Here is a 23,877-nt window from a genome sequence, read left to right on the forward strand (position 1 = left end):
GAATGGTTCTGCAGGTAGAAACAGTCAGAAATAATTATAACGACTTCATTCTTGCCTTTGCTGGCTCTAATTTTGACATCAGGGTAATATTAACATAATAATATCTTCTAGTGAAGCTGCTGCTGGTCCTAATTAAAATGACAGTGTGTACATGTGTGTGTGTGTGTGTGTTGAATAATTGCTAGCCATCTGTCCTGTGTCTGTCACTCTTCATAGCACCTGATTAACAGCGTTTAGCAGACACCATCCACCAAAATACACTAACACACACGTCTTCATCTCATTTTAATTTTTCTTTCATGTTGATTATCTTTCTGCTCAGTGTGTTGTCTGTCTGTTGAACATAGTGAGGCGGCTCCAGCTTTGAGCCGTGTCCAGTTTCTGGTTGTATTAGTGCCTTTTTTTTCTAATCAAAGTTCTCTTTTCTAAACAAACTTCTGTCTTTCAAGCATTTTGTTTAAGCTTTTAACAGTTTCACACAACTCGTATCAGCACACAAGTTTTTAGTCTTTTGTTCATCAAACATTTTTTTCCCACTTTTAGGCCTTTTCATCCAACTTATTTACACTACTTATGGAGTCTGCTTTGTGTCCGTTTCAGATCTAGTTGTGCTTTGAATTAAATCTGTTTATGTGCAATGATCTCTCCTTTCATACAGACACCCTGCCTTTGCTTCCCATGAATCTGAAAGGTCATTTGTAACCTTAACAGTGAAATATTTTTAACAGAACTCCACTCACTGGTTTTCTTTTTACTATATTACTTAGTAAGAGAGGTTTGGTCATATCAGGGTACCTTTAAACTTTAAGGTACCTTGATATGATCAAACCTCTCTCTTAAAAGACTCTCTAAAGTTTAAAGAGTCTTTAATTCCGTTTAAAGTCATTAATGTGGCAAATCCTTCTCCTCCTCCTTATACTCCAACAGAACATATTGTGGTACCACAACAGCAAATGCATTTTGCAGAAAACTACTCGAAGGCATCCAGTGTATTCAGACTGACAGCAAAAAGACGGCACAATGTTTGAATCCAGGCTGACTGGGGTCTCTCTGTGTGGAGTTTGCATGTTCTCCCTGTGTCTGCGTGGTTCTCTGACTTTCTCCCACCGTCCAAAGACAGAGATGTGAATGTGAACGGCTGACTGTCTGTCTGTGTTAGCCCTGTGATAGACTGGAGACCGGTCCGGGTTGTATCGTGCCTCGCGCCAAATGATAGCTGGGATAGGCTTCAGCAACCCTCCAGAGAACAAGTGGTTACAGAAAATGAATGAATGAATTTATTGTATTCGCATTTAAAGATCTCCATGCTATATTTCTATTTATGAAAAAAAAAAAAAATAATTCCAAAAGGCAAAAACCCAAACAAACCCACACCAGGAGTCTGAATGCCAGTCCCAGACTGAGTTTCCTAACTGTTCACACCCACTTGAGAGCTGTTCAACACCAATAAAACTGCCCCTGAATGTGATTAAGCCCCTGATTAGGAATTACCCAAACAGAATTTAGGGAAAAAAATTAAATACATTATCCAGTGTGATAATTTGCTATCAGTTAAATGTACTTTATACAGGTTTTAAATACAGTGTTAAGTTTCACCAAATTAAAAAGACACCATTAAATGAAAATTCATACTAATATGAATTTCACTCCTCTAGTATACTATATTATCCAGTACAGCACACACAAAAAATGCACGTCAAACTATAAATGAAAAATGATACAATAAAGTGTTCATGTCTATTGTTCATGTATTTATTATTCTTCTCATTCTCTGTGTCATGTACGTGTTAAGCTTACCCTGAAAAATGGTTATGTGTGGAATAACCCAGAAATCACTGTCTCTATGATAAACGTAGCTGGGATATTCTACTTTCAGTTTCTTAAACCTGGCGGCAGTGTCCTGCATATACCCATTAAACCATGCCTCTTTATTCTTTCTTGTGTTCTGGTTCTAGTTTGAGATGAGTCACTCCATTGTCTGACTAATAAGGTGAGTCAAACTGAATTTGACATGTCAGGTTTAAGTGCTTTTCCTCTACGGGGAACTTTAACAATGGATGGTGGTGCAAGCCAGCTGCTCTACGTATGTCAGCTCTGTCAGATTGTTGTCAGATTGGTCTGACATCCTCGTCATGGTGTATCTCTCAACCTCATTGGGCACTGTGGTGACTTTTGACAGTTTGTCCTTGGAGACGAGGCCATTAGGTGCGGACTTCCCTGTTCTGTGAAAAGCCATGTGTTTTTTTACCTACGTCACAGTCCAAATTTACTTCTTTCAGCCGTCTCTCTCTGTGCTTGGTTGTATTAGCAAGAGCTTTTCACAGGTCAAAGGTTTGAACCCAATCTGAAACTAACCAGACCAAAACCTAGCTGAACCCAATGTGACCCTGAACCCACATCACTTGATCTAAAATGCGACCCACCCCAACAGACCCTGGCAACCTGGTACAACATTTAAAACAAAAATCCTAGTTCCTCCTGTATCGGTTATAAAATCCATATGTCTTTTACTCCACTTTGTTTACATTTGATAATTTTTTTTCCCTTTTTATACTTTTTGTATCTATTCGTTGTGTGGTTACTTATTTTTCCTTACACGTCAAAGTTTACATTTTTCCTCTGCAGTTGTGATGCAGCATGTGAAAGCAGACCCTTTGTAGTATTAGACATACTGGCAAACTCACCTGAGTCCCAAGGCAGAAAAATGAGACAGTGTGTCTCAATTTTTCAAATTTTATTTGTGTCCCTCAAACATTGTGTCTGATCTACGCAAATGAGATATTGTGTGGATCAATCCGCACCTGATGGTCCCTGGTACCATGTCAGGTTTCAGAGTTGAGTGGACCTGTGAATATTATCACGAGTAGTTACGCGAAATGTTTTCTTATCCACATTAGTAAATAATCCTTCTCATGGAACTTCCCTTTTCATTGTATTTTGAGGAAGACTTATGACAGTGATGATGATGAAAAGTTTGGGGGAACAGCATCTTGATCCAGAGCTCGGATTGGGAAAACTGAATCACTCCTTGGTCATTAAAATAATGTGCACATTTAAATAATGCTGTAAACTATGCAGATATCTATTATGTAACCCTTGTTTTTGAATGAATTATTAATCTCGATTTAATGAAGATATTAATAAGAACATTTAAAGCATAAATAGCCCTAAAACCACAGCATAATAGGATGAATTAATAACTATCTTGTTATTCTTTACAACCTGGACTATGATCCAGCCTCTAACTGGGTGATGCTCATCCCCAACTGACGAACATCTCCTCGAGTTCTGGCTCGCAACGAGAATCTCTCTCCTCTTGTCTTCAGTTAGTTTAAAGACGACAACTTTGTGTCTGCTGCCTCTGGCTCAGCTCTGAATACACAGAGGGGGGCAAGAATCAAATGTGCTAATGAAGGACAGCAGATCTGATTGCCTCGCTAAAAGGCAAAATAAATTACAGAGGCAGCTCTGAGTGGGTGGGCCAACGCGAAACTCTTCTGTGTTTACACAAAGGGAAGAGTCAGCGTTCATTAAAACGCAAAGAGCAGGATCAGAGCAACAAACAACGCGTAATTAGCCCAGAGGACGTTGGTGGGCTTGTAGGGACATACAGAAAGTGTAGAGGATTTAAATGGTGATGTATAAGGCGTCTTGACAAAAGAATCACAGTGCTCCTTCACACAATATGTCGGTACAGACTGATGGAGAGGCTTTTTAAAAAAATAAAAATAAAAACACACCTGAAATTGTCAGTGATGTGTATGTATCTTTTTACAGAGATATTTCTATAAGTTAGCGTGCTGACCAGCCAACCCTTTTTATAATATCAGACTTTCACATTGGTATTTTTGCTACAGACGTAGACTTAGATGTTTTTCGTTAGTTTTTCGCAAAATAAAAGTGATATTTCTGAGTTGCTCTTTGTACATGTTTCCATTGAAAGGTGTTTTGTGAATGAGCTGTAACCCTCATAAAGTGTTGTCACGTGATATCCCATAATACTCTTAAATTTTTGTCACATGAGACTTCGCTTTGAGAAAGATGGATTTCAATTTCATTTCATTTGTCATCTCCAGTGACGGCAGTGACAGGAAAACAAATGTTTCCATTGCACTTTTGCTGTAAACGTCTATATCAATACGTCTAAAAACAAACCTCATGAGAGCATAAACGTTTCTAAATGTAGGTGTCTGTTACCAGCTTTTATTGCAATATTTGGATTTTGCGCATTTCTAGGGGTAATGGAAACATCTTAAGTCAAAACGGTGAACAAAGAGTTATTCAACCTAAAAAATACGTTTCTTAGGGAGACAACACCAGAGCGTGGGTGTAGAAAACGATCTGATGTGGCATGCATAATGTTGTTTAACATAATCAATATTAAGTCAACGATGTCTTTTCTGTAACCTCCACCAAAGTGCTCCTATTGCCTAAATCTAACTAGATCTAAATCAAACACGACTCAGACTGTAAACCTTGATATGTGGTCTCAAGTGTTGTGTTTTGTTATTTATTTATTTATTCATTCAGTACTTATTTTCATGTCACATCCAGTTTCTATAGTGTAAAATAACTACCGTATTTTCCGCATTATAAAGCGCACCGGATTATAAGGCGCACCTTCAATGAATGGCCTATTTTAAAACTTTGTTCATATATAAGGCGCACCGCATTATAAGGCGCACTGTCAGATTTTGAGAAAATTGGAGGTTTTTAGGTGCGCCTTATAGTGCGGAAAATACGGTAGTTTATCGGTTACGAGAGGAAGGGCAGCGGAGCGGTGTTTTTTTATCGCGGGAGAAAAAGCTCTTTGGCATCATCGCGGTGAAGAGATGAATGACTGCAGCCATCTCGCTTTGTTCCCTCGGAAACTCTGTTTAGTCTTCTTTACTTGGCGCAGGTCATCTTGTTGCTTCCTCCACTTCCGCACCATTGATTCGTTAATGTTAAATTCTCTCGCTGCTCTATTCCCGTGTTCTACTGCGTGACTGATCGCCTTGAGTTTAAACTCTGCGTCGTAAGCGTGTCTCTTTATAGGAGCCATTTTGGGGTCTTTACATAAACACACAAATGGAAATGAAACGGCACGCCTCGCGCAGTCATATATCCCAGCATGCACTGCGCGCTTCTTCTTCTACGGGGGAAAATGAAGTCGGCGGCTGCTTACCGTAGTTGCGAGGCCTGTTGTGGCTCAATATTGGTCCATATATAAGGCGTACCGGATTATAAGGCGCACTGTGAGCTTTTGAGAAAATTGGAGGTTTTTAGGTGCGCCTTATAGTGCGGAAAATACGGTAACTAAAATTAAACTCCTCAGAAAAATGGATGCTTGAATTTTAACTACCATAAGTGGCAGAAACCATCCTTGAAAAAAAAAGACATGTACTTTCGTGTTTTAGTTTGGCCCAAGTCTAACATGGAGGAGGTGAAGCTCATGGCCTATACAGCAACCAGCCACCAGGGGGAGCTCCACTTGCTTTGGCTTCATTTTGGAGGAGATGTTCCAATGTCTGTTCTTATATTGTCTATGGGAGAGCGTGGTAAACAGTATACTTTTAGCATGCTAGTAGTCATCGTGAACAGGCATGCTAACGTTGGCATTTAGCAAAACAGAGCCGCTAGCATGGCTGTAGGCTGCCTATTATTATATTCACTGAAAAATGATAACATCTATTTATACAGCAGTTTTCAAAAGCATACAAGAAATATATTCCTACGAGATCAAAATCAATAATATAATTTAAAATGAAATGGACTCTAATGGAGAACTGAAAGGTATGGAAAGAACAGAAGAAACCAATTCCAGCCACATGCAGGAGGTTTTAAAAACAAACAAGTGTTGTCAAGTGTTCTGGCCCCTGTGACCTATGCAGGTAAAGTTCCCAGGTCTTAACCTACCTCAGGAGCATCTGGAGGTACAACATTGCAGTTTCTTAACCTGAACACTTAACTGTATATTTCCTAGCCGGACAGTCCATTCTCATGGGAGTTTTAGCCATCTATAGCCACTGATAATATTAAAAATGGGTTTATAGCCCTCTTTAATATTTTAAGAAGCTGCAGCTTTGCAATATTAATGAGACAATTTCTGGCTTGTTTTTGCCTTGGAAGTGAAATAAATAGAAACAGAGCTCATTGTTTCTCATCACCGAGCGCAATTCATCATAAAGCAATTACGTCGGAAACAAGGCCGCCTGCTTTCCAGTTTACTCCCAGCTGTGGTGTTTATCATGGAAATAGGAGATAGCGCACACGCGTGCACGCGCACGCAATCACACACTCTTACACTGCTACACTGATAACTGAAGGATGTATTTGCTGTTGTAGAGCAATAACATCATTTAAACTGATGTGTAACTAACAGCACCGTGAAGCTCGTTTGTGCTGTGTCTGTCCCTGATTTAATTTCTTTTTAATATTTTTTTTTCTCTTCGACTGGCTCTCCATGATACCGTCTCCTCTCGCCAGAGTCTCTGATGACTTCTGCTTCTTATGTTTGTGTTTTTTTTTGTATTTGTGTTAGTGAGCTGCAGATGGAACACTGGCTTATTTGCTGTTGTTTTATACTGCATCTTGTAATTTCAGTATGAACTTTATTACCATGAATGGTTGTATCACCACCACCAAAGAGCTCCAATATTACATAATGTGACTCTGTCTTTTTCTTGTTACTGTTCAGAAGAAGAATCAGGATTCTCTTTATTGCCACATATGCTCAGGGATTTGTTTGTGGTGGTTGGTGATTGGTGGTCCTGTTCACATAGTAATCAAATACCAGGAAGCATTGATTTTCATTTGCAATCCCTCAATCAAAAACCCTCTGCCATATTTGCGCAAACAGGAAACAAAAAAACCCACTTGGCAATACACAACACAAACCTATGCCAAGCAGCAATCAGCAATGATTTTTTTCTTGATCTAAATCACATTCAATATGACTGAAAATCATAAAATCCAGGGATGAGGTTTTAATCATTTTTGTTTTGTTATCTCATGTTTTCTTTCACTTTGTATCTCTGCTCAATACGGCACCTCACATGGATTCCATACATTTACATATAGACAGATAGACAGAGAAGAAATGTAATGCCCCTCATGTGTTTATTCTGTAAAAATGTAAGCAGCTGATAAGAAACCCTCTTACCCACAGTACATGGAGACAAAGCAATTTTTTGTTACTAACTGGCAAACGTAAAAACACACAGAGTGGGGGTGTTATGGTGATGTTCGGGATATTAGAAAGAGTAAAGAGGATGTTAGTGTTGTGCCCCTGGATTTGCCAGGATTCTCTCACTAGTTTCAGACCAAACGTGCGTGAGACCTTGAAAGCAGAATGGCGTGATTGAAATTCTAAAAACATTTATGTGAGGATGGTGTGTGGGGCAGGTGACTGGAAAGTTGAAACAAAAAGGGGGGAAACATTTAATTAGTGTTCCACATCTTTAAATTATTCACCTTCAGTTCATCTGAACCCACCTCTACTACATGAACGGAAAAATGTATATATTATTTAAAAATGGCTCAAGCGCCCTGAACACCACCAGTTTATTAATCTCCACTGGTTTTGTTATTTGCCCCACTGAAGCAGAATAAAGGGTGAAAGCCCTGGCCTGCAGTAATAGTCACTTTGATAAAGGGAGTTATAGTTGCTCATCTAATCCTATGTTGTGGATGGCCAAGTAAAAAATTGATTTAGCTTATATTCTTCAAACAAAGACAGTATTACTTAATACTCTGTGTTTAATGACATTAGTACAAAGAGAGACATGAGTATTGTTTCATAAGTCTGACTGCATCTTAAAGGAGGCAGTGAAGATCTTAGGGGTACTTCAGTATGAAGTGTTTAACCTGTCCTCGACATTGTCCTTTGACATTTCTATGTGGGCTTTTTTCCATGAAATATAGAATAAGTTTAGTCCAAGGCAATACTGACCTTTGTTTTTATATATATATATATATATATATATATTCTGATATCTCATTTACATTTCCCCCCACTATTAATTATCCCCTTAGAACTACAACTGTTTGTTTTCATTTTTTATTTGAGGTTATTAGAACTCATGGTTGAATTGGGAAAGATATTTTACTTTATCATTTTATTTATTCAAGTGCATGACTGCATTATTGTGCTATATTTTTGGCAGCTGAACATTTAGATATGCTTGATGAGGAGGTGTAAGAGGTGATTATTTAATTCCGTGGATGCTAGCTGCTCGTAACCTATAGTCTCTTGTTTGATTCATCATGATTCATACAGTCTTTCTATTTTAGTTCATCCCAAGATACTGAATAGGTTTAACTGTTGAAAAAGAATAACCAACTGTTTTTGGATCAAACAGCGTATGGGGTCTTATTTACGGGAATGCAGTAAACATGGGGCTGTTGTCATGTTGAAACAGGAAACTGGTACGCATAAACAACAGGAACATTATTGTCTAAAATATGATTGTATGCTATTGCGTAAAGTTTGGCTTCATTTGAATCTAAGGGGCCTGGCCAGCCAAAATACTTAAGTACTGTATGTGTATACCACTGCCCATGTACTCTCAGTTTGTGCCACTGCTCAGCATTCTGTGTTTTTAGTTTGTTTTTTTCGATGGTCCTTCTCAGCTCTGTTATCTGTCTAAACACCTGGCTGTGAATTAAAACCACTCTTCCTCCGGGGGAAAGGAGAAAGCGATGCGTGACAGGTACTGGATTCTGATTCTCTTCCTGTAATTGATCCGGTTTCAGCAGGAACTTGTTGGAGTGCGGGTTTAAACAGTGTGAGAGACAGCAAGTCTCTGAATATGACCAGACCTCAGCCACGCTGATCAAAGCTCAGATCACAGTGAGGAGTGAGGAACTGCTGACGGTGAAATGACCTCATGTGGTCCTGTTGTTTTTACTACCTGATATGGGAGGATTTTAAAGAGTTGTGGAGAGATAATCAGGCTTGAGAGCAAAGTCACTTCATCCTTCAAATATGCATGTAGAGTTTTTCAGCCAGCTTTTTTTTTAAATGGTTTGTGTTAATTATTTATTTTAACGAGTGGCGTACACTAAGCCTGACCAACAAATCCTTTTCTCTTAAATCTCTGTATGATTTTTTTTTAAAGTAATAAAGTGTGTGAGCACTTGATATGTTGATATGTTAATTTTGATTCCCCGTGTTTTCAGCCTTTGCGCTAAGCTAGCTGGCTTCACAAACAGAAGTGACTGATCTTCTCATCTGATTGTCTGTCAGATGCTAAAACTATGAGCAATGAATAAATAAATTTGATCCCCTTAATTCTACCTTGACTATTGTTTGAAGCCTCCAATAATAAAGTTCAGTCTGTAACTTTTCCGCAACTTTGAGGCCCGGAATTAGCATCCTTCAGCTCTACAGATAAGACACACTTTGGGGATTTTGATAAACAGTAAAGTGTTTGTACAGTGGGTTAGGGTCAAGTCCATCAAGATGAGTCACAAGTGTTTCTGGGCGGGGTTGGAGTGATTAAAGACGCGAATAATGTCTTAAAAAAAAGAGCACCTGGAGCTGAAAGTGTTCAGTAGTTCATTTCTAACATTTATACACGATGATTACAGCCCACAGAGGACAGTCATTTTCCATAGCAAAGGTGTTATTGGGCGTCGCAGCAGAAAGCACAAGTCATTTGCTGTCTGCTACATCAGAGGTCTCAGACATTACCTGTCTGTATGTGTGCGGTGGTTGAAACATTCAGACGTACTTTGCATCTATTTTTTGTCACACAGGGAGAAAAACACAGGGGAGCGAATCACAGTCTGCTCAATCAGGCTGTGATTCAATTCTCCTTGGTGAGACGGGCACCTGTTACATTTTGACGTGCAAATGCAAAGACTAAATAACATGTAAATGCTGGGGTTGTTTTTAGAACATGAAAAATTGCAGCTGCTTGTTTTCACCTTCTCTTCTGCAGGCACGAACTCTCAGGGGTCAGTTTCCACTGAAGCCTCCTGTAAACTTCCAGAGGTAGTTTGAAGGAAAGAAGTGAAGAAGCGGGCACATTAACACATTAGCCCGGATTTAGGACTATATTTATTTCTGGAAAAATTACCTGCACAAATACATGTTCATATCAGTACATATTATTTTTTATTGAGATAAGACAATATTTTAATATTTATAATCAAATTGTTTTACTTCAAATTGAGGAGGACCTGATTGAAACGAGACCATAGTTTGATCCTCCTCCTGCAAAAATGTAGGCAGCAAATCGGTCTGAAATGATTCAAACACCTTCACCTCCATGCTTAATCATCTGTGTGCGTGGCGTTTAGGGACCGTCTGAATGTTGATTCTTTTTCAGGGTGATGTATGGTTCTCAGTGTAATCCAACTCGTCCTTGTCAGACTCCTTCAGCTCTTTTAGATTCCAGCTGCAGTCAAATAGGATGGGCATGAATAATTCAGGGGTGAGCAGCTCTTAGGCGCTACTGCTGCTGCTGCTTCTTCGTCTTTTTCTGGTTTACACCTGGAAATTACCAGAAAGCTTCTTTTCCACAGCAGAGACAAAAATGAAGTGTCACCACTTAAGTTTTGTGTTTTAATCCCAGAGACCTCAAGGGGACATGTCCACTCTGTGAACTAGTGGAGTAGCAAGTTAAACATCTTTATATATCTTCTGTTGATGTGTAACACAGTTAAGAAATCAAGTGTCAACCAGTGTCACACATTCATTCCCATGAATCGTTTCCCAGCTGACTCCAATCAAACCTACGTGCACATCTAGAGTTACAACTGTGTGTTTTTATACGCAACAAAAAATAGACCCCAAGTGTTTTTGTCTAGGTTGATTAACATTTTGTAAAACCTTCAGAGCTCAGCTTTTAAGGGGAATCACTGAGCAATTTCTACCCTTAAATGGATGTGTTGTCTTGAAATGTGTTTTTGGTGAATAAATAATTCACCGTGTAGGCTGATTTATTTCATGAATATTCTGTCTTATCTTGTGATCCATTAGTCAGCACAGTAATCACTAATCACAGACGTGCTTGTGATCATTTTAAAAAGAGTCGTCTTTGGTTAATGGCTGTGCTTGGATGGATAAACGTGGATACGTTTCAGTTTTTTTGCATCCTTTCTTTAAATGTCCACACTTCTGAGATCTTCTGGATTCCCAACTTGGATATTTGACCTGAATGCAACTACTTGTGCTACTTTGTGGTGTTTTTAGCACCACGTTCAAAGCTCCTACGGCCACTGAGTCCGCACGTCTGTCGACAGGAATGAACTAGACACGGTTTAACAAAGAATAGTCCAGGCATTATTAAGGAAAGCTTGTTTTAAAAGGGACTGAGCAGCACCTATAAGACTTCACATGTATTTGTCCTTGAACATTACTGCAGTTTCAGCAGAGTTTATATGTCAGCTCCTTGTTACCGCCTCCGTCTGTGTCTCCGACACGTTGTATAAATTTCCCAGGCACTCAGTGACTTCGTTTCAGTGTTCAATTTTAATTGGAAGGAGGACAGTGCGGGCTCTAATTCTGTGGTCTGCGTGAGGCTTGTGTGTTCTCTAATAAAGCCCAGCAGAGTCAGCTCGAGGTTTGCTCGCCGATATCAGCTGGAACACGAACATGAAGCTAAGGAGTCAAATTTAAACCAGTTTGTGACTCAGCCCTCTCAGAGTCTCTTTACGCGTTTTACTTTATTTATAGTGGAGAGTGTGGTTGCGGAGACCTGATGCAGTTTGTCGTATGAAAGACTGCGCTGTTCTATTTATATGTTGCAGCCATCTACAGAGAGTACTCCTTTCCTTTTTCCTGAAAAGCATACTCAATTGGGGGACGTAACAGTGAGTAGTTTTCTCAGTATGTAGAAAAAACCCTGCAACTTTGTTAATTTTTTGACATCAGAACCACAGTCTTGCTCTGAATAGATTTAATGTATAGGCAGGTCCCAATAACGTACAGAACCGTGGAAAGATGTATTTACTTACTACTATTTTATATTTTTATTTATTTATATTACATAAAGAAAAAAAGACTAAGGACTAAAGACAAGATCTTGTATCTATCTTGTTTGCAAACCATTTAAGGGTAACAAACTCTACTCTGCTCTCCCTCACAAAGTACGTTGTTGTATTAGGAAAAGGCAGTTTAATACTGTATATTTTATAAACCCATTTGGTTCGGGCCCTGTGGTTGAGATCATGATTATGAAATTAATTACTTCTAATTGCTCTAGTGTGATATTGTGATGCTTAATACAAGCAGATGTAATTCACTTCATCAGAACCGGATCATACGTAGTCAGGGGAAGAGGGCTACAGCAGGGAAGGGAGACGGGAGTGGGTAAGAGGGAAGGAGGAAGGGGGTTCACAAGGAAGTTCACAAGGAAGGCTTCACAAGGAAGGTTGTCCTGCTGGAGTTGTTGTCCTGCTGGAGTCTTTGTTCTTCTCAGCTGTCTCCTCATTTGTTCTACCTTTCATCTCAGCCATGACTTTCTCTCCACTTTGTGAAGAAATGGAACTTTCGTTCCCCTTTCTCTCCCCTTGTATCCCATCTGTTATTTTTCTTCCTTTCTTGGCTTTTCATTTCTCCTCTTCCCTCTCCATCTGCTTCTGCGCCTTTGCTTTCAGTGAGAACAACATTTACTAAGTATGTTTTATATTCTGGTAAACAGTGAAGCAGTCTGAAAAACCAAAACTGTCCAAGTGTTCCTGAGGGACCTCCGCATGGATTTTATTATGAGCCCTTTGTTTGCCCTTTATCTGCACAATTGAGTTTAGGAGGAGCTGGTCGGTGTCCTGCTTCGCCGCAGCCGCCTCGTACTGATCTGAGAGACGAAAGCAGCACCAAGCTGCACTGCTGGTGTTTTCAACCTCTTCCATTTCACAACAATTAAGACCGCTGTGCTCCTGGGAACCCTCAGCATTTAGAAATGTTGATGCTGATCTATGCCTCATCATAATGTTATCACAGAGAATGACAATATGAAACTGGCTTGTTTTTTTTTTTTGACATACAGCGTGAAGTGTGGGATCAAGTCAAACTATGTCCAGTAATTTCTCCCGACAAGAGAGCCATGTGCCGCATTCATTGTTCACCTGAACCGAGCCATGTCAAGTCCCAAACACAACCACCACAATTCGGAGTTAATCACAAATTAACTTTGGACATTCATGTGATTAATCCTGATTACGTTTTTTGATTGATTCACAGCCCTCATCTCAACATGTTTTCACTTGGTCTGTGGATCATTAAGAGTAACTACATGGGGGAAAAGACAATTTTAGTCATTTAAAATGAAAGGAGTCTTTTCTGGAGCAACTATAGATAGCTAAATGTCTTCCCAACAGCAGCCTCACTGTGCACTCATTAGTTGTGAGACATTTTCTCTTAATGTGGGCTTATATGTGTCCTCTAGGTCTCCTGACAGCGGCAGCAACAGGGCAGACGCTCCCCAGGTAAAAAGCCTGGTTCCCATCGTCCATCGGCCATCATCGCCAAGCAGACCATATGGTGCCGCTACAGCTGCTGATGACCAGTCATCAGCTGCCATCAGAGCCGCGGGGCAAGGCACTCCCTGGTTGTACTGTGGAAATTGCAGCCCAGAGTTCCTCTTCTTGGGCAGAAATTGAAAGCAGATTGCGGTGCATCGTTGGATGGATTTTTTTTTTTGTGGCAAAGCAACTCTGTTTCGTTTTTACAGACCAAAGATGAACAGAGCCAACGATGAGACCTTTTTGGAGGGGTGGAGACACCCGCCCCCACACATCACCATATCCTTGTAAAGAAAACGAACACATTGTGATATTTTACAGCGAGAAGATTTGCTGAGCAAAGTGAATTTACATATGAGACAATGATAAAACGTGTGTCTGATACAGGAGAGAGGTTTGTGTTGGGACAGTCTCGCCGGCTGTGTGCTGAACTTCACCCTGGTGGAAAAATAAAACCATGCAGTTTTATGATAAAACATAAAACTCGTGCACTTTTAGTCAGCTGATGATATATTTTAACGAGGGCAGGAACAACTTGTAATGCGGTCAGAGCTGAATTTACCTTTATAGAAAACTATGAAACTCAACTGTTTATACACGAAAGGCATCTCGAACAACGACGTGGACCGTATCATAAAGCTCAATTTAAACATCTTTAGGCCCGTTTTTTATGTTATGCAATGCAGCTGCAATAGGAATCAACCTCAGATGTCACAAAGCGATATCTGTCTCTTATGATGGATCTATACAAATCACAACAAGATGCCACAGTACAGCGCCTCCCAGAGGGCAGGCACTGCTTCCTCTCATACCGCACCCAAAAATGATTCACGATGTTTGGCATCAGTGCGCAGAGTTTCTGATATTTTATCATAAAAACTGCATCATTCTCAATGATTTTTTTCCCTTTTCTTAATGAATGTATTCTTCACCAGACTTCATTGTGCACTTCATCAGATTTGATAGTTTGTGGTTTGGACAACATCCAGTCAGCATGGCAGATTTTAATGCTACAACAAGTTAAGTATTTCACAACTGACGGCAACTTGCAATTTCTGAGGGAATACATGACATGTATTTTCGAGTGTGAAGTTCTATGTATAATAATTTTATATAATAATAATGTTGTGTCTTTGTAGAAATCCTGATTTAACCCATGTTGCTCATCAGCTTTGAATGCTGCTGTTGTTCAGAGCTCGCCTGTGGTTTCTGAAAGTTTCATAACAGACACTGAGGAGGAGGAAGAGTTTTTGATACCACTTTCTGATAAGTCCTCTCTAAAACATTTCTAAATATTGACAAGTGTTAAAAGCAATAATTAAAATTCATCCACATTAGTGGTTAATACCTTTTTGCCACATAGTGAAAAAATCTGTTTGACTGGTTATGTCAGCAGTTATTAATTAATATTAGCCATTTCTAATGTTTTGACACATGAAGTCATCAACTCTGAAAGATGAAAATGTCAAGTTTCAACAACGACAGAACTATAAAGACAAAGCAAGTGACGTGTTGGAGGACATAAACTGATCGAAGAGATTTTTCACAATCTGCCAAGCTGAAAGTTGTCCACATTAAAGGCTGATAACTGACCTATTAAGTATTGGCAAATGATGTATTGACATTAATGAGGCCATTTTCATTACAAACCCTTTTATGAGAAAGTGGCAGTGAGTTCATTTATAATAGATCAATGTACACCAAATCGCAGAATGCATTGAATTTGCAGCCCATCTCTGTCTGCTGGAGGAGATTAAGTCACCATTTTAGTTTTGATGCTCCCCCACTATGAAACCATGTTTTTTTTCATTAAACAAACAAACCTGAGTTTAACTGTCTTTTATCTTTTTTAACTTTTCTCTCTGACAGATTAAGTGGTTTTATCTAGGGAAAAACAACCTCACGTTATGAGGCTTTTTTTTTCTTTTTTTGCCCCAACATCATGACATTTATATAATCAACATTTTAATTTGATAGATGTAAGGTTCCAGTTTCATATTGTCATTCACTGTTTTAGAAAAGAAAATATGGGAACATCCATTTTCTTACCGCACATGATTCGTTGATGGCTTCGGCTGTGAAGCATCCATGGATGGAGGTTTCAGAAACCCCCTACTACCAATCTTTTCTGACATCGAATGAAGGTTTTTCTATGTTTGTTTGTTTTTTTTTTTTTTTTATTTTTGTTTTTTGTCAAAAGTCTAAAGTCTATTATCATATCTATTCCTACTTCATGCAATGATTTACCTTAAACATAGAGGTGAAACAGAGATTGCCTGAAAAATCCTTGTTATTCTGCTCTTTAAAGGATATCACACCCTTTGAAAGCTAGCTTTTTACTTTGCCTTCCAATGTGCCTGTTACACTGGAAGCTAGTTGTGAGAGACTGCAACATGGAGTTAGGTGTCAGCTGAAGTGTACAATCTGCAGAGTTGAAGTATTGGCTGGAAGCACTAAGTCTTTTGTCATTACCGTAACATTGAAAGCATGGAAAAACGCCACACTTTATTTAAAAATATTATTAATTATTAATTACATTTTAACTCCGATGCCAGTTTGATTGATAGCCTTCCATTAGCCTGACTAACTAACCAGAGCCTCACTAGGGGGGGTAGCCTAAGGCTAATTCATTAGCTGGCTAATTAGATAGTTAACTTCAGCTATTTGGCTATGTTGGGCACTGATCATATAAATAATACTCCAAATTCACTTACCGGGTGTTCTGGTAAGAGTTAAAATCCAAAATGGACCAAAACCTCAAACTCAGTTGAAAGGTTGTCATTAGCTCAGGTGAGGACAATTACAGAGACCAAAGCTAGCAGCTAGCGGCCTCTGGCAGCGCCCACATGTCATCTGTCACTAAAAGCGGGAACGACCTTAATTATGCAGAATTTTAAACCTTAATAAAAAATAAACAAATGAGTTTCACCCTCGTACAGTTGTTATAAATAGTTAAATAAAGCACTGCTGCCTTTTGGAACCCAACCTGAACAGGAGGTTACCACCTGGGGGACATGCAAAAAAAAGTGTTTCCATTGCATTAACGCAGTAATGTAAGGCATTACAAAAAATAACTGGAATATTTTACCTGGTACAAATGTCAGTAACTGCCAAACAATGGATTTTAAACACGAAACTAATTAAAAAATTAAATTGTCTGTTTTTACATGCTTATATGCTCATTATTTTCAGCTCATCAGAGAAAATCATACGAAGAACATCGTAGTTAAGTGTTCAGTTACAATATACAGTAGTAGCTTCTAGCAATATATGTATTGTGCCATGAGCCATGACTGCAGCCATTATATTGTACTGTTGTTAGCGTCATCATCTACTGGATGGGTAAACAAGCTGCACTGAATGCAATAAGATCTGCTGAGAACACAAAACCCATATTTCCACTTATTTTGATGAAAGTAACTTAAAAGTAATGTAATACATTACAATTCAAAGACAGTAATATTATAATGTAACTAATTACTTAGTAATAAGTAATGAATTCCGTTTTTGAGGTAACATTCTCAACACTGCCGATATGTCTCCACCTGTGTTTCCGTTACTAGTTTTTATTGCGATATATCAGTTTTTCACATTTCTGGGGGTGATAGAAAATCAGCAATGATGCTGCGGAAAGTAGGAAAAACTTGAAGTGAAGAAAATAGTTTCACGCTGCCTAGGGCAGTAATACGCACTGTAGCTCCAAAACTGGAAAAAATTCCAAACAAAAAAGAAGAGTAAAGCAAGCACAAACAAACGAGCAGAAATGGACAAAAAATGGCATGTTCAGTTTCATAGTCCTTTCAGATTGTTCTCTTGACACCATCTTGTATAATTCATTAACAACCTAAGTATATTCATAAAGCATCTTTCAAAACCTTTTACAAACACATTAATATCTGAAACAGTCATAATAAATGGCAAGTTTATACCCATTTGCACTTGGTCCTATTATAGTTGTGTATTTTTGAAAGAAAATGCTGCCAATGTTGTAACTACAGAGAATATCAAGTCCTAAAAAGTGTGTAACATTACATTCACACACCACTCTGAAAGGTATGAATAAAATAAAATTAAAAAAATAACACTGCGTGAATACTGAGGAGCTAATTTAAGACAAGGTAAATAGATATGTCTACAAATAAGATAATTAAGATTTAATCTGGAGATGATGTGAGATAATGTATAATGAAGTTGTGATCCCAGCGCTAGTTTGATGTATGTAGATAATGAGATGATTAATCACAACCTAATGATTTGGTATCTAAGCCATATAATGAAGCTCTGACCTTCAGATAACACAGAAAGCACAAACAGGCAGAGTAGAGGAGGCGTGCTGTAGATGGAAACACGTACGTGTGTTTGTGTACTGTTGATTTACAGCCATAAGATGATTCTCCACACCTCTGACTGACAGGTGTTACAGACTCGGGCATTTTTGGTGAAGTCTTCGGACATTTTCCTGCTGAATTCACTGAGTAAATGCATATATTATCAGGCTTCAGATGAACTAAAAATACTGAGCAGAATGTAGGCTGAGCTCTCTGAGGCTTCACTGCTCTTACATTATCCTATTTTATTTATTAACTTTATATTTTGGCCTACTTCTCCTCCTCAACAGTATTAGCCTACTTTTATACAAAGGAAATGATCAAAAAACCTGCTTCTCTACATTACCTGTTTATTGACATCAAGATCAGTGAGAGCTGACAGGAAGTCGTTGCTCGTTGGTTTTTATTTAGAGCCGCAGATGAAAGATACTGTCAACATTTTAGTCTTTTATGTCACACATGAGCAGAATGCTAATGTCCAGTTCACAAGTTTACCCCCGACAATTCACAACCAATTCACAGGCACATTCTGGGAAGTCTCTTATTGCAGAGCCCACTCTTATTCCTAGGGTTTGCTGTTGACTGTAGCTAAATGTCTGTGCTGCCATCATCACTATTGCTCCCTACATGGCAATGAATAGTTGTCTGTCTAACTATCTACCTGTCTATCTGTTCAGCCCCGTATATTTTAACTTAAAACAGTGACTTTTTCTCAGCATTAGTGTTCAAAACTGACCAACAGTCCAAAACTGAAGTTACATTTAAACGAGAGTTGAAGCCAGCAATCTGAGCACACGTGAACACCTTAAAGGACAGGAGAGAACACACCCAGAACACATTGATGACGCATTTGACAACATTCCTTTGATAGTGTGAGTCCATAATGGATCCTGTAAAAAGAACACCTAATCAACAGGGGCGCAAAAAACAATAAAAAAAAATCTATTATTATAAATGATCACCTGAAAAGGAAAAAGCAGTCTATGTGATGTCTGTTCATTAGTAATGAGAGTCCTTTAAAACATGCTATCCTTGTAGCTTTAATCCAACTAAATGATAAATGATTCAATATGAGTACACTGTATGTGACTGAATCATTAAATAACATATCGACATGTGGTTTATTTAATTATTAATGTGATCATGTTGATGTTAAAGTAGCAGTATATATATATAAGTGTGTGTGTGTGTGTGTGTGTGTGTACAGTATATACACTAAATTACACAAAGCTCTAAAACTAGCCCCAACTATGCTTGCTATTTATATTTAACCACCAAATATTAGCCTGATGATATTAGCAGATGTCACAGTTAAACTATGTAGGATATTTCTTCAGTACCGACCAATACCATTTTTAAACTTCATTACTGGATATTTTTCTGTCACAGCACAGTGGAGAAGTTGTATAGTGAAGTTTTCAGGGTTCCAGTTTCTCATATGACTAACATCATATCAGAGATAAAGAAGATATAGCACATGGTTTAATATTCTACTGTTCTCCAAATTATTAAAATAAACAGGAATCAGATCTGAAGTGCTGGCTGGGGACACATAAAGACATTTTAAAGCCCGACGTGATCACAGGTATCTAAAACTGACTACTTGCGATAGTATTGTCAGGTCGGATGTTCATGCAGGTCTGAACGGGGAACATACAGAACATACAGTAAACAGCTCGGCGCCATATTACTTAGAATTTATCATCTTTTAATGTGCCCTTAACAAGGAAGCAACATAACAACACATGAGTTGCTGACAATGGTGCTGTTTGTTGGACGGATGTTGGACGGAGAATAATAAACCTCATCCTGAGGATTTTTGGATTGTATTTTGAATATTTCAAAATCCTCCAACAATAAGGGTCTCTCAGAGGAGTTGATATGGCATTGGTCTAAAAACAGGAGACTAGTAGCAGTAGCAGTATACCTGATGGCCTGTTGACTTGTCCTACAACAGCCACAGCACCAGAGGGTGTGCCACTGGAGAATGACTGAACCAAACAAAATCTGAGGCACTCTCTTTAAGAACACATTGCCTTGCAGCACTAACCTTCCCTTCAGCAGACAACAAACCAGAGGGAAAATTATCCAGGATGAGCCACCATTTGTTGCGGCCATACTCAAGTCTGACAACAAAGAGGGACACACACAGAGATAAGCATCAAAATAGTTTATATAAATCAATCAGTATTATGATACTAAGAAAATTAGTGTGACGTGTAAATCAGAAGAGTCGGTGACTGGTAAGTATGATGTGATGCATGTTGGAGGGTGCAACAAAACCAAACATATGAACAGGCTAAGGTGAATGCAGTAGGCTTGGCTGAAAGAATGAGACACTTACGCCCTTCTACAGACCAAGCCCACATGAGCAAGTACATCTGCAGCTCCACCTGAAAGCCAGCATCAAATAAAGGAAGAGTGTGGGAGGGACAGTCACATGCAAAATGTTCAAAAATGTTTATAGAGGACAAAAAGCTGAATCAAAAGAACTATTCACATTGCAATCATTTCTATCAGTCGTTTCTTGTCAGATTCACCCGTGACAACAAGAGAAAAAAGACCACACTGCTGTGGTAGATGAGCAGGCCATGGGGCAGCACAGCCTGTTTGAACTGCATAATAGCCAAAAGAAAGTGGACCATGGTTCAGCTTCCTGTGTGCATGAGGGTCAGAGAGCATGAGCAAAAAAAGCCTCACACAAGATTCACAGATGGTCCTGGTTCGTGACAGATAAACTACTTTTATCTCCATGTTCCTTCAAACCTCAGTGTAAGAGAAGCATCTTTTTTGAGGATGGTTACACAGAATGACAAGATAGGATTAAACTACAAATTTAAAAGTTAAAATGAAGCTGAACAGTGTTTTAAAGTATTCTAACCGCAAACACATCACAGCTGTTTTCATCTGAAGCTTCACAGTCGTGATGTAAACTCTCTCTGTCAGTCTGTGAATGTTAAAGCAGACTTGGCAAAGCTCCGCAGAGCCCTATTAAACCCTGCCAGCCACTCTGACATGATGCCATTAAAACATGACCCGTGTGTGTTTGTGTGTGAGAGAGAATTCTGTCCTCTGGCACCTCACGCTTGATGTTCCACCAGTGTCTGAAATAAAGATCAGTGTGGGAATCTGGAACTGGTCTGAGGTGCTCAGATAAAAAAATGTGTGAAAACCTTTCTGGATGAGGAGGAGTTAGGATATATATATATATAGGAAACACTAAATTACACAGAGCTCTAAAACTAGCCCCAACTATGCTTGCTATTTATATTTAACCACCAAATATTAACCTGATGATATTAGCAGATGCCTGCTAAACATTAGCACATGGATATTTTTGGTGTAAGAATGTAGTTCTAAAAGCTTCACACTAGCACTTTTAGGAAATACCACAACAACTAGAATGTTTGTCATCAGTGTAGCTTTTCCTGTACGTCCTCCCTCTGCAGGCCATGAACATCCAGCAATGAATTCAGCGACACATCCATTTATCCATTAGTTTTGGCACCATGCCCAGCAGGACCTGTGATGAAACATCTCAGACAATGCATTTAGTTAAAACTGAAGTTAAAGTGTCTCAGGGAAAGGCTGAGCTGGAGTCTCATTGTTTAGTTACACATTGGTGCAGTATGACATCACTGTGATGCGTTTCTCCTCTCAACCTCTTTGTGAAGCCAAACAGCTGCAGCCTCTGGTTGCTCATCTGACACCTAAATGAGAAAAATCACCCCCTCTGCCAGCTCCTTAAAAAGCCTATTTCCATCCTGTCAGCTCTCATTAAAACGCAGAGTGGTAAAGCCAGACCACTTGGCCCCGCCCACTGACTCTGACCTCATGAGAAGAATAATGTCACTGTGTTTCTGTTCATGATGATGATAGAGTGGATGAAAGAAATGTGATATCAGATTTAGTTCAATAAATACTGTAATCCCGAATGTTTTGATATTGTCTTTGAATGGAGTCGGTGTCATAATTTTACTTTTGAAGATACTGGTAAAAATCTGCACAAAATAATAATTTCAGTAATTTTAGGTTACTTGCATAACTCTGGGACACTGTGACCTCATCTGAAGCTCTTGTTATATTCTGTCAGGCGAGAGTGGCTGCTGCACATCAGTGTCTTAGAGCATAGGTCTTAAACGGGGGGTGCGCGACCCCTAGGGGGTCCGCATGGGTACTGCTTGCAAAATCTTTGGTTGATTAGACATTTTACATATATATATATATATTTTTTTTATTTTTTTTTTTTTTTCTTCCCACACATTTGAAATAAAAAAGGTAAACATTTGAACCTGTGTATTACTTGTATAGGTTAATAACGAATGCAAAATAATGATAATATGGTATATTTATAATTTGAAAAATTATTAATATACATATAAATTACATATAAAAACGTTGAAGACCCCTGTCTTAGAGGATGAAGACCAACACCCTCTAAAGGGGCTTGACACCTTGCTATCAGTCATTCAAAAATCTCTTCTTGCTATATGCAGAAGATCCATTCCTTTTCTCTTGTGCCAACTGTTGCACGTAAAACTACTTATAACTGACTTGAGCAAAACCTTGATCACCTGGCACTTTGTGCAAGTCGAAGCAGGTGGCAACATTTATCGAAGTAGAATTCCTGCTGTTTAACCCACCTAGAAGTCGCAGCATTTAAAACAGGCACAGCCTCCTCTGAGCTTCACAGGTAATAACCCTGCTAGTGACCATGGATACAGCCAATGCCTGCACTTAAGCAGATGACAAAACTCAATGAGACGTCAAGCTGGGACACTCACTACTTTAGCTTGCTGCGTTTCAGCCTACCTCCAAGATCTGTAATAGCAGATTAACTAAGATGCGCCTAATATGTGATTGTGTTCTCATCATATATTATTACACTACATGGGATAGTAAAATAAATGGCTGATTAACATATAGATTGTAATAATAGTATTATTAACCATATTTATTTTAATATTAACCGTTTTCTGTTGTAAATGAAAATGTGCCTTTTGTATTTATATTTCACATCTACTTTGCTTCTTATCAAGTGTACAGCCAGCTTCTTTATTTTTGAAGTATCCAGTTTTTTGTGTTTGCATCAGTAAGCATTATGTTGGATTTCAGGGGATAATTAATAGTTTATTGTTACCTGCATCAAAGAAGAAGAAAATAAAAAAGAACTATTGCAACATCTGCCAGGAAATAATCCTGCACCTGAGCAGTTTTCTATCACTGAGGGAAATGGGGAAAAAAGACAAAAAGAGTGTAAGAATCAGTTGCCTGACAGATCCTGAAGGTCGGCGTGACTTTCAAACTTCTGTTCAGTGCGAGGAAGCAAATGAAGACGGTGTTTATGTCTTCTGTCTCTGAGCTCAGCAGATTGTTCAGGAACATCTCTTTATTGCTCATCAGCAGGTGATGTACAACTCGATGAATTTTACCTTGAAGGTTCGGCTTGTCAGAAGTTACCGTCCTCATGTTTACATATTCATGAACACTGACAGTCACATGTAGTATAATAACCACTGTGCATCCTTGTAAATCTTCCACCATCACACAGAAATGAAAGTTGCAGAAAGGAGTGTGAAACTCCTGACACAACGATTCACAGCTCCACCTAAACCTACAGTTAAATATAACTTAAACAAAAATGTATTAGCAGTTATGATCTAATGCTAAATACAGCTTTGAGTGCTTTTGATATTTTAGGTGCCTGTTACTGATTTTCACTGCGTTCAAATCTCAAACATACAGTTAGAGGTTCTGCAGTAGCTTCACTGACTTGAACAGATGATTGTATTTGATAAATAAGTGTCTGTACTGGAGCAGCCCTCCAACTCTCATTTTGGTTTCGTTGCTCTGCACTCAAAGCTGAATTCGGTGGTCTTATCCCAGCTCTCTGCCACTGATAATGTAAAGCCAGTGCACGGGAAGAGATGTAATGGATGCAAGAGGCATGAAAAATGCAGCAGGTTCTTTTAAAACCCATCCTGTATGTAACATTAGTATGACGAGAAAACATGCATGTACTCTTTATTGAACATATGCAGACCACTCAGAGCGCCTGTACGCCGTATCCCATTAACCTGAATGATGTCACAGAAGC

General features: G+C 38.9%; 1 protein-coding gene across 1 annotated transcript in view; it reads left to right on the forward strand.

Moving 5' to 3' along the window:
• Positions 1–15,279, forward strand: part of LOC125014376 (chemokine-like protein TAFA-5) — a 42,064-nt gene extending 26,785 nt beyond the window's left edge. The window contains exon 4 of the mRNA XM_047595368.1: positions 13,377–15,279. Within this exon, the coding sequence (XP_047451324.1) occupies positions 13,377–13,385 (9 nt within the window). The 3' untranslated portion in view covers positions 13,386–15,279. The remainder of the gene's footprint in view (positions 1–13,376) is intronic.
• Positions 15,280–23,877: the final 8,598 nt, after the last annotated feature.

The sequence above is a fragment of the Mugil cephalus genome, chromosome 10, assembly GCF_022458985.1.
Source record: "Mugil cephalus isolate CIBA_MC_2020 chromosome 10, CIBA_Mcephalus_1.1, whole genome shotgun sequence".
Lineage (NCBI taxonomy): Eukaryota > Metazoa > Chordata > Actinopteri > Mugiliformes > Mugilidae > Mugil > Mugil cephalus.